The sequence below is a fragment of the Accipiter gentilis genome, chromosome 6, assembly GCF_929443795.1.
Source record: "Accipiter gentilis chromosome 6, bAccGen1.1, whole genome shotgun sequence".
In the NCBI taxonomy this organism is placed as follows: domain Eukaryota; kingdom Metazoa; phylum Chordata; class Aves; order Accipitriformes; family Accipitridae; genus Astur; species Astur gentilis.
In genome coordinates this window covers 26,911,241-26,923,716 of record NC_064885.1, presented here as the reverse complement: position 1 = coordinate 26,923,716, position 12,476 = coordinate 26,911,241, and the positions used below count along the sequence as shown (strand labels likewise).

Here is a 12,476-nt window from a genome sequence, read left to right as displayed (position 1 = left end):
GTTATGCTAACCATCTACCACACTTCCCTCTTTGTCACCACATCCACGTGAGAAATCCAGTCATGCTGATTAACATACTGGGGAAGACAGAAGCAATTGGAAGAATCGGAATTAGTAATCAATTCTGAAGCAGACCATTTTTGGAAAGGTGATTACCTGCCCCTTCAGTGCCAATAATGACTCAACGTCCCTGGAAAACCACTAAATCCAGGGGGGCAATAGCAGCCAGTGGGAAAATACAATGTTGAAAAGAGCAACCAATGAAAAGAAAGTACTTTATATCTCTTCCAGTTACACAGCACAGATTATTTCACTATCTCTTCTGGTTCTTCTAAAGTAAGAAGAAAATCTTGGTAGTTTGGTGCAGATGTAAATGCTCTACCAGCTGCTTATCTGGTTGTGACAGAAGTAGTTCATGCAAAGGAACAAAAAAATTGTCTTGATCTGCATAGAATCATAGAATGGTTTGGGTTGGAAGGGGCCTTAAAGGTCTACTTCATTTCTCTCCTAACCACAGAGCTGCATAATTCACATTGTCTCATACAGGACTGCATAATTCATTTTAAGTTTTCATTTTCAAAGAAGTTTTCAACAGAAGTACCTGAACATCTGATGATTTAAGCAGCAAGTTTCTTAGAGAAGCGTAGTATTCGGATGGAAGTACACAGTCTTCAGTATAACAGATATTTAGTCTAAGTGATCCCAAATCATCAGTTTTAGAAGACTTGTTCCCATTTTCTCTTGGTTGAAGTAAGTACCTGAAAGCAACAGGTCAATTCTAAAATATTAGATTCACATTTCATTACTTCAGGTAATTCTACAATAAAGCAAATTATCATATTTAATTATTTCAGTATACATAAAGTAAGTCTGAAAACTGGCAATAAAATTCAAATTAAAAAGCTGGAGACACAAAAGAAAAAAAGGAGCAGCATCTGATGCACCTTTAGCACATTATGAAACGTATTTATTTTCTTGTATCTTTCCAAACAGTGACACAGAATATACGCCTTGTAGCTCAACTGGGATAGCAGGAATAGTTAGAAATTACATTGGACCTTCTCATTTTACATCTAGGTTATATTTAGGGTGTTGGACACTGCAGATGGAACAGCTAGTGTCAAGAATTTAAATGGTCTAGTCTGAAACCAGTAAAAATACATAATATTAACAGCCTGCATTCCTGAGAAACAAGTAAGATTAAGGGGGGGGGGAAATTGTGCTTTTTCCCTACTCTCAATACAGAATACATTGAACAATTCATTGGCTTTTGCTGTAGTTCAACTGTATTCCAACAGGAGGTGCAGCCCTACAAAAAATTTTAACAGCTTTTAAAGTAGTGTCACAGTACAGTTTCAACATTCAGCCCAACAAACTGAAATATCTTCAAATATTCTTTTACAATCATTTATGCTTGTACTTCTACAATCAGGAGATCAGACTTTTTTTTAATAATCAGATGCATTGCCCATGAAGGCAATATGAAGTAAAACCGATTTACAAGGTGAACCTCTACTTGACAACATGACTCTTAGGCTTATTTTCCCAGTATTTAGTACTAGTAATACTATTTTATCTGCTGTACTTCAGCTGTATTAAGAAACTTTTTATGTAAATTAGTAATCATATAAAAAACTAGTTATTTTAAGACACAGAACTGTTTTTGAAAAGCAGATAATAATTGGATATGAGAATGTTCAATACAAGGTATGCCTACAAAGTATATTAGCAGACACGAACCTCTCTTTTGATGATGCTTCAAGTGAATTGGACACGAGTCAGGTTAATACAAAAAATTACACAAACACAATACACTGGTAATGAGTCCATGCTAATATAACCTTTCTCCTAGCAGGCTTTTAACGGAGGCATGTCATTATGTTAATATGGTCATACAGCTTTTGATCAGTTCAGAGCACTGGCAGAGCAAGCCTGTGTCTGCAATACACCATGTAAAAAACAGAAAATACTGACACAAACATTTATTATGTTTAGAATCACATTCAAACACTAAGACTAAAAATCAGAGTTCAACTTTGTCACATCCAAGACACTTGGCAGCCTGCAGTGGGTACATGGAGCAGAGCCGTAATGGTTCCTGGCCAAGACCTGTGTTCCACTTAGATCCTATTTACCCACTTCCTTCCTATGCATTTTCTATGTGGATACACGGGGACTTCCTCCACTCTGTTCTCTGTACCGAAAGGTTCACTAAAAGCAGAATATTCTACACACTTTGACGCGTTTGAATCTGTTGTACTCATCACTTCCTGCCACTGAGCATTTGGGACAGTAAAGGGGCTAGAGATTGGCTTCTGCTTGCAAGAGCTTCCAAAGGGAAGTTGCTGCAATGTTATAAGCAGAGGTCTTTCCTGAATTCCCTTCATACCTTACCCTTCCAGCTTTTAAACTTCTGTGCCTGCTCCCCTGCAATGACATTGGGTTGGTTCCAAAAAATACTTTCTGAACCTCCCCAAGGAAGTGGGAAACAAAAACTCATGCTTAATGATTATTTTTAAATAAACTCTTCATCAGTCATTCTGGAAGTCTGACTTAGGAATTTAATTACAAGTGATGCAATTCTGAGAAGTTCCAGGTTTGCTGGTTAGGCTGAAAAGCATACACAGATCACTAAAATTCAGCAAGCTGATTGAAAGGTAGTTACATTCGTCTTTCCTTTCTTCACTCTCCGCACTTTCCCCTCAAACACATAGACTCATAGAATCATTTAGGTTGGAAAAGACCTTTAAGATCATCGAGTCCAACCATCATCCATGCCCACTAAACCATGTTCTGGAGTGCCTTGTCTACGCACTTTTTGAATACCTCCAGGGATGGTGACTCAACCACGTCCCTGGGCAGGCTATCCCAATGTCTGACAACCCTCTCACTAAAGAAATTTTTCCTAATATCCAACCTAAATCTCCCTTGCCACAACTTGAGGCCATTTCCTCTCATCCTATCACCAGCCACCTGACAGAAGAGACCAGCATGAACTATTCTGTGGGAGTGGGCAGACTGGGGTAGGAGAAGACCTAAATGTACCCTATGACAAGGTTACTTTATTGAGCAGGGAAACTCTCTAGAAAGATATTTTACCTAGACTAGAATAGGAAGACATATTTTAATGGATAGTTAGAATAGAATATATCCTTTGGAAGGGAAGATCTGCAACATAGAAGCAAATTCACTTCTGAGCCACCATTTCTCACCATGCTTGAAAGGAATCGTTTCTTAACACCTTCACAGGAACTTTAATTTCTCCTAGAAAGACATCTTGTACCAGATTTCCATTATTCCATAGGTCAACCCTGAAAATAAGAACATTGCTTAATATTTTTTTCTCCCAGAGAGAAATAAAAATCTTCCAAGTTAACAACAGCTGCCTTACAGCACTAATCCACATGCATGCAGGCAGAAAATGTTAGAAATCTCACTCCATTCTAATTAAATCAAGAAGAATCAAATGAGTGACTTATTAACCCATAAAGAACAGATAAAGAAACAAACAGTGAAAGTTAGACTTGCAAATCTTGCATCAGTAAATAAAAGTGATATTGGCAACATATACGTATTCTGAGCAGTCTCCACCCCCAAAACTGTGCACAGTTCTTCTCAGGTAATTCAAGTGAACTTTTTAACCAATATATTTACATATCTCTAATTGCTAGAATTTGGCACACTGCAATGCCACACCAACACATGCGCTTGCTTTTCCAAAGAGCAGCTCGTATGCTTACGACCTCAAAAGGAATCACAGACTCCAGACATGCACCTTTGTTTTTTTCTATTACTTCTTACCTCTCTGACATTTCTGACAGACAGCAGTTGGTAAGAAGAACAAAAAAAATTAATACTAGATTTGTTGGGGCATGACTATTTTACTAAATATATTTGCATCTAAAATGAAATATACAATTAAGATATTAACGAAGCTAAGAGTTAAAAACGCACATACCAAGTTAGTTCTATAATGGCTATTAAAACTAACCACTGAACTCTTCTTCTGATGCCTGTTAGGAAACATATGCTACCCTTGAAGACTTTTTGTCATTCAGTAGATTTGGTGCATGTATGTGCATGAGCACAATAAAGAAAAGAAACTGAGTACAGGGGCTCTCAACTGTTCTAACTACATAGCATAAATACAGACAGACCTGCTCTAAGAGTAAAGGAGCAGAAAAGGGGAACATACTTTGAAGTATTCTTCACATTTGCAAGGAAAAGGTGCAACACAAGTGTTCCTCTAAGGAGCAATCTGAAATCATAAGGATCTCATAAAAGAGGCTTTTCCCTGTTTTAATAAAAACAGCCAACTACATTTGAAACCATAGACCAGCACAAGATTTGCTGTTACCCTTCAATACAAGTTCTATCATCAGTATTCTGCACAAAATAATATATATAGATAGGAGATCCTCATGGCTCTTTACTCACAGGCAAAGGAAACAAATTTAGGCTGCCAGATACAGTCACTCTACCACTATTTACTGAAAAACAAAAAAAATCTAATCTTCACTAAGAAGCACACTAAAAAAATCTGAGTAATTTTATATGTTAGAAGGATCTTTTCTACAAGTCTGATGAGTGGAATCTCTGGAGTTACACTAAAATAAAACATTTTGTTATTGTCTTGATAAAATATTATGGTTTATTAATAATAAAATAAATCACTTCCTAATCTACGTAACTTACCTGACTTCTAGTTTCTCAATATCTTCTTCTTCAACCTGAAACTGGGACTTTTTGGTATAACTACTGGACCTCGTAACCTGCAAGTAAATTCCTCCTATTAACACACTTTTTACTGTTGTATTATGGATGTCAAAAAACAAAGAAAACCCTGCCTCTTTAAATAGTTACTGTTCCTTTTAGAAAGGAAAAAGTTCCAATTCACCAAACAAACTGCCTTTTGACAGAAAGCAGGTAAAAAATGGGTCGAGAAGGGTTCATGGTGGAGCCTGATGAAGACTAGCTGATGTCTAAGGGAATTATAGTATAGCTCTATTAGAAAAAACAAGAAGGAAGCAAGACATGAAATGGCAAGAATTTCTTTGGTTTCAGCAAGAAAGCATTAAAGTTAGTTCTGAGATCTTTAAGGAAACAACAAATAAGAAGCCCACTCTTCTTGCCCTAGTTATACCACAATTGTAACCTCTTATTTTAACTCTCCTCATTTCTTGACTGATTGCATTCTAAGTTTAACTCCAATAAATCTTAAGTCATAAAGTTATCGGAGTGGTTTGGATTACATTCTTATTCTAATATCTTACTTCCTAAGAAATAAGTCAGTATCCTGAGCAGGTCAACTGAAAGACATGCCATGCGCTGACACTCTATATATAAAGCATGGAACAATTTCTCACTGAAGTCCGACAGCAGGACCAGGATCTATACAAACACAGTAAATCACAATACATTTGAGGCACATGTAGTAGTTGTACTACTACCAACTCTCAGCTGAACAGTATCGTATGCTTACATGCATATGTAGTTTTTATTACAGAGACAAATCAGATGAAAATTCAAACTCACGATTTCGTTACTGTAGGGTAACTTGTGTAGGACTGAAATCAAATCCTAAATAACTTTTTTAAAATAAAATAACAAGATTAGCCTTTATTGGGTATAATTGCTACATTGTTTTATTAAAGCAATAAGGGGGAGGCGGGGCTTAGCTCCATGTTCTTGAAAACATTTAAATCGAAATCGACAGGATAGGTTAAAGTTCTCTCAGAACTCCTGATGGCAACAGATGCTATATGAAGTGATTCAAGATAATGAATTACCTTCACATATGTGCTTGTGAGGAAGTATTTTTCACACAGCAATTGAAGGGGAATACTATTGTCTGGCAGCCCACAGAAATTTATGTCATTCACTTACATTTGAGAGGCTAGTTCTTCAATTGCTTGAAGAGAGCTTTCTGTTTAGGTACTGCTATGCAACTTGCTTATAAATATTTGAAGGGTTGCATAAAATAGATAAACAGACAGAATACCACACAAAAAGTTACCTCAAAGTAAAATGTTTCGTTAAACTGCGGATTGCTTGTTTTCTTCTTTACTTTGGTCTTCTTTTGGTCATTCCTGTTCCAATGTGGTAAAATTTTTACCATAGACAACTTAAACACACAATTATAAAGACATTCTATTGTCAAGAAGGACCCATGCATTTAAGTTAAAACATTTTTTGTCATTTTAGAGATCATTTTGATGAAGAAAATCTTAAAATAAAATGAGTTCATCTTCACAAGATAGTTTGAAAAGTTGAAATTTCAAGTGCTGTATCTAGTTAATCATGCATCTGTCCAGGTCAAAATTTCTATTTCATTTCACAAACAAGCATAACTTACACATATCCAGTAAAATATATCAACAACTTCCAAAGCATTTCAAACTTAAGTCTGCAGACAATTTCTTTACCACTGCTTGCAGGTTATGAGCACAGTTTTCCTTGTCTTGTTCAACTGCCAATTTCTGGTTTTCCCCACCCTCTTTTGTTGGAGAAATACCCACTACTTCTTTAGAGACAGAGGATTACACCAAGGCACTGAATTTTTTCTTCAGAAGGAATCGCTGCTGATTCTAGATGCTAAACAGCATAGGGTCAAACAAAACAATTGCTCCCCATTCCCTTGTGTTTTATATAGATTTTTTTTTTAATTTTACGTGTTTTATAAAAGAATACAGTCTTATCTAGTTAGTAAAGGGCTATGATAGTATAAAATTGCTTCCTAAAAGAAACAAATATAAAATGTGGGGGAAAAACAGACAAGGGAGAACAAAAATTGACCTAAGCATCAACTAACTGTTTTCAGGCGCTGGCCATATAAATATTCCAGTCATAGTACATGAGTCAGACATGCATGAGATTGGAAAATCTTAACCAGGAACTTCTGTCAGATTTGCACATATATTCCCATACCAACAGGGTAAATATTTTGTGGTATCAAGATTCATCCAGTTCCATCTGTATCACAGGACTCAAACAGGAAATATATGTCAATTTACCTTCTTTGGCAATCAGCACCATGCTTCCTAGGTATAATGGTCAAATCTCCCTAGTACTCTTAAAAACCCAACCAAACAAAAAAAAGACACACCAAAAAACACCAACCCAAACCTGAAAAAATGTGATCCTATATTACTAAGGAGGAAAAAATGCCCCATTCACTCAGACCTTACTCAGGGACAATCCTTACAAAGCCTTTAAAACACACAAGTTTGCTAGAAGACGTTCTGGTACTATGCTCACAGTGGCAATTCTTCAGTACCGGAGAAAGCATATAGACTTAGGTTTGATGTTGCAAAAAAAGAAAACAACTGAAACCTAGCTGACTTTAGTTGTTATTGGGCAGGGACTTGCAGACAGTGAATGGGTGGGAAATGGGATTTTTCTTAAATGAAAAACCCCAACAGTCATTCAGGATTACAGATCAAAAAAAAGGGAGACATTTAAACTGTAAGGACTTTGAATGTAGCATCCTGAAGGTGCTGGCATTAGAAAGGTCTCACCAGAACCTCTACTCTCTTGCTTTCTCCCAACTGCTAAACATTTGATGCAAATAAACTCACGCATTAAGAAAAACAAGGAACAGAGGAAGGTGAGTGAACAATTCACTATATCATCCCATACAGGAATTTGACAAAAGTTAATAGGAAGTACAGTGCAGATATCAAGAGTCCAGTACAAAACCAGAGTAGAAAGAAAGAACCGAGTAACAAGTGGTCCTGGACTAATGCAGGCCATTCAGACAGACCAAACACCTTGACAGTACAGTAGGGAAGGGGAGAGTACAGTAACAACAGAAGATGTGATGTACGCAGGAAGTGTTTTATGATTTTTCTGTATTTTAAAGATTTTGCTTAAAAACTATGACTTTCTTTTCCAGTTTAAGATCACACCATTTTAGATTCATTAATTTTATATTAAAATGTTACCTGGAAGGCCCCACAAGAGAGACTGTTGCGTAGGGGTCACAATTCTGTCCGTTTATAAGAGGTAACCCATGGCACTCCTTTATTCTACAAGGAAAAGGCAATCAACAGATCAGTGAAACAATCAATGTCTTTGGCTTAAAAAAAATAGAACCCACACAATCCTTTCTTTTTTAAGATTTTTTTTAGGTCCTGCTGTATTACCCAGCGATATATACACTGATCCAACATAACGTATGTACATGTAGTAGATAGTAACTACAGATCTCTGGATGGTAATGCAAGGTAATACGCAAGTGTACTAGTCAGACGTAGGGGCTCTGTGAGAACAAAATTCTTGGAATTGCTTCGATAAAGACATTCCAGTGTCACAGATGCATGGCAAAATCCCAAGTAAAATGAACTGCTATGTTAAGGGAAACTGCAGGCTTCATAAACTTTTAAATTTGATTTCTCAAGGCCCACAAAAAGCTATATGGCCTCATCCACATGGCAGCAACTACATTTGGAAGGCATTAAAATGGACTCAAATATTTTGTTTTGGCTAAACTACAGTCTGAGTTGAGTAAGCTGAGAAATGCAAAGTTATATCCTGAAATGTGATTTAAAATTAAGCATCCAAATCTATTAGTATATAGTCCTGGCATGTCTAGGTTTCATCCATACTATTTGGTCACAAAGAGAAAATCAGTTTACCTTTGAAAGAGGGTTTAAAATTTATTTTCAAACTCTTTTCACAATAGTGCATGATCAAGGTTAAATGGCCCTTTTAAAAATACTGTGTTCTTCCATAAATCGTACAGTAAGTTGTAAGCTGGTGTCTAACAGGTACAGAGGCACACTGTTCACCACTCCTGATGCAAAAGGGATGGGATGGTTAAGAAGTAATGCTCATGGGGACAGAAAAACATTTTCTGGACCTTTTCTGAAGGCTTGCAATCTTTTTGAATCACGACAGCAGCAACACTACTAGAAAGAGCTGGGTCAGCAAGCTGACTAACCTTCAGATGCTGCCCACATATGAGTATTAATTAAAAACAGCTGGAACAACAAAAGTAAAGCAAAACAGTTTGTAAATTTACAGCAGAAACCAGACTTTCTAGCAAAATGATGCTCTAATGTAGCCATGCGCACTGTAGTACTTTAAGTTTAGAAACATTCAGCAGATTACAAAATTTCATAAACAAGACAGACACAAATGAGACATGAATGTTATATTCCTGTTCCCCCTTTTTAAAATTACCTATTTTTAAATAATGTATTGCAGAAATTTAACTAAATTAATGCAAGTAAGTTTTGGTTGCCATAATTAGCCAGTTTGAATAAAATCCAAAACCTACGTAACTTGAGGAGAAAATATTTTCCTGCTCTAAGGTCATATAAACAATCAAGTAAATGTTCTAATACTACAATGTGGACTATTAAAGTTGTGCAGATCAAGTTAAAGTTACATAGCAGCAAGAGTAGCTACACACTGTTGTTAATTAAATGTTTTCTGTACTGTAGAAAAACAGCGTTAAGAGTAATAAGAGTTGCAAACTCAAACACAAGTGGGGAAACAACAGACACTAACACTCCTGTGCTGCCTCAAAACTCCACCCTTTTTGGAGTATGCACAATTATAAACCAGATGGTATTCCCTCCCCAAAACAGTCCCTTTGTCTTTGCCAGTTCAGGGAACATTTAGTGCTGAACCACTGCACAATCATTTGTTATTTTTCTTCCAGTTTTCAAGCACGTGGCCTTCAGCATCTCAATTATTTTTGAATCACAATGAACCCTACAGTGATTTCAAACCCACCATTTAAACGGGTTCTTGAAACATCCAGTTGTTTCATAAGCATTAATGATTCCTCCTCCAACACACACGTGACATAGAAGAGTGACGACAAAATTAAACTGTCTAGACTTTTCAGTCATTTGGGCTATTTGATCTGAGGCAGCTAGGACTTGGTTCTTTCAGGCTATCAGGCATTTTGTAGCACTGAACATACTGTCTCTGCAGCTCCCAGAGACTTTGTTTCAGGTGTGAGTCCCGAGCGTACCTATAAGTTAGTGTCAACTTGAATCTCATAGGAAACTCATAGCAGATGGATCAAATCAAACTTATCTGGATAGGATTCAACTATTTTAACAAGAACAACACAGTTTCTCTTCCTACAGCCTGCATCATGTTCACCAAACTCCTAGATTTCTCTAGCAGACAGATATAAGTCCTACAGAAAGCAGTTTCTTTCTCTATGTACAAAGTTTCTCACTCCTTCCCTGATCACTGTATGAATACCTGCATACTCGACATAATGATCCTGTGGGAAAATATGTATTATCATATCGGCAAAAACTGATCACAATGCCCTAATTTTGGTTACAGACACAGCTTCTTCCGGCCTCCCTTGTCTTCTTATAGCTTGATCACAACTTACACAAACTAAAGGAAGGCTTGTTCGTGATTTCCTGCAAGTTGAAAAACATTTTACTGACAACTACACAGCCTTGCAGCAGAACTAGAATCTCCGGATTCATCATACAGATCTGTCACTTCAAGCTGATTTCATGCTCCAGTCACGTCTCCCTGTGTGGGCAGGTCTACCATCCCCTTCTCATCTCCTGCCCAAGTCCCAGTTCTGTGGCCAGCAAGTAAGGTCTACCTAGCTTAGACAGCCTACCCTGTTCCAACATCTCAAAAACCAAGCAATACTGCAGCCACCCTGACCATCAACTCCTAATATTCCCAAATTTTTCCTTTTCAGACCCATCAGGCTCAAGAATTTGTTCCAAATTTATCTCTCCTCCTCCTCTTCCACCTCCCACTCTAAGCTAGCCAGTCAAAACCATCCCTTAACTCTCCAGTTACTGCCTGGCATCTGCTTTAGACACATTATTTGACAGTACTGGTAAGTCAACTGAACTGCACTGAAACAGTGGATCCTCCTCCTTCTCTTACGCTCCTGCCTTCCATCTGTCACCTATGGTGATTCTGTATGCTAACCTTACAGAAAGCTATTTAGGTTTCAAGCCAGTTTACAGTCAGTTTGGCAACCTGAATTAACCTTGCCACGCAGAAGATCTCACAAGCTCCAAAAGCAGTGCAAGGCCAGTAGCCATTAAGGGTAGGAAGCCATAAAATCAACTCAGCACTATCAAACTGGATTGTTACTCCCTAGAGGCTGAATACACAAGGCTGAATTATTGCAGATAGTTTTAAGCTACTAAAACCAGCCTCCAGTAAACAAGTTTTAAAATTTTTGAAGATATTTGAAGAGGCTCAATTAGAGTAAACTTAACATAAATGGAAAAGTGCAATCTCAACAAGTCTATCAGCTAGCAAATCTCAGAGGAATAGTGCCCCTCCCCAAAGAATCAGGCAAGTGCTAGAACTGCAATCTTCTACAACAGGAAAAAAAACACCAGCCCCCCCCCCCCCCCCCCAAACCAAGAAAAAAAACCCCCAAACACTTTGACCAATCAAAAAAGAAAACAACACTAAATATACATTCCTATTCTGGCAACTATAATAAATGTATTTCCATTATATGGTAAACATTTCAGCTTTGACAAATGGTTTCATCTATCTAGGCTGGCACAAGCAATTTTCATTCAAAAGGCACAAATGGGTAGTTTGAAGAAGTATACAGGAACTTGAAAGCCTTTGATTTTATGTTTTAAACTACTACACCTTTATGTAAAGTCTAAGCAATAGCTAACAGAAGGTCTTTTGTTCTTTTCTCAAACTACCGATCAGTTATGGTACAGTGCAAGAGATCTTTCAGTTTACATTAATTCTTGCTTCACATCTCAGTAGTTTGTTCTGCAAGAGGAGTTTCATACAGGAAGTATGAGCCTTTCAGATACAACTGGCTTATGTTCAGCTCCCAAGATGAAAATAAGTCCTTAAAAATACACAGCCCACAATAAACCCCCTAAATGACTGAGGGACTTTATTTCCACCATTCAAATCAACTGAAGTCCTCCAAGTGCAGGAACTAAGTAACTGCAGCCATTAGGATTTGTACACTTCATTAAAATTGTTATGTTCCCTAAAACAACTTCATGCAAGCAGATAGACAGGACTGTAACAAACTGGCAAGTCAATTTAAGATAGTATAGTGTGTAATTTATTTAGAAAAGTGAAAAAAAAAGAAAAGATAAAATTAGCTGTAATAAGCCATTCCCGCGCTTTCAAGTATTTGGATTGTAAATACATAAAACTGTTTCTTTCAGAGTTGAAGTCATATTAAACACAGAGAAGGCAAGTACTACTATCCAATAGCCTAATTTGGCAAAAAATCATTCAAGTATCATCTGTATCAGCAGCAGCAAATATGCAAACAATGGTCACGCACGCTTGTTTTTACAGACCCCCAGAAAGGAGAGCTGCAAACATGTATTTTTGAAATGTGCTACTCTACATGCCATTGTGGTTTTGAAAAAAGAGCCCACACTGAGTCAGCAGTTATCTACTGCATTATCTTTTTCCCCTCCTCATTCACACATTAGGAAACACCTAGTATCGGAGACAAAACAAAATTTTAATTC

General features: G+C 37.1%; 1 protein-coding gene across 4 annotated transcripts in view; it reads right to left on the bottom strand.

Moving 5' to 3' along the window:
- RASA2 (RAS p21 protein activator 2) overlaps positions 1 to 12,476 on the bottom strand; it is a 52,930-nt gene that overhangs the window by 15,398 nt on the left and 25,056 nt on the right. For 3 of the 4 annotated variants that reach the window (XM_049803186.1, XM_049803188.1, XM_049803187.1), the window contains 5 exons: positions 7,944 to 8,027; positions 6,017 to 6,089; positions 4,696 to 4,772; positions 3,213 to 3,311; positions 602 to 758 (listed from right to left, as the gene is read on the bottom strand). In XM_049803186.1, coding sequence (XP_049659143.1) covers positions 602 to 758; positions 3,213 to 3,311; positions 4,696 to 4,772; positions 6,017 to 6,089; positions 7,944 to 8,027 — 490 coding nt within the window. Of the gene's footprint in view, positions 1 to 601; positions 759 to 3,212; positions 3,312 to 4,695; positions 4,773 to 6,016; positions 6,125 to 7,943; positions 8,028 to 12,476 lie in introns of those variants that run through there. The other variant, XM_049803189.1, reaches the window with a different exon arrangement.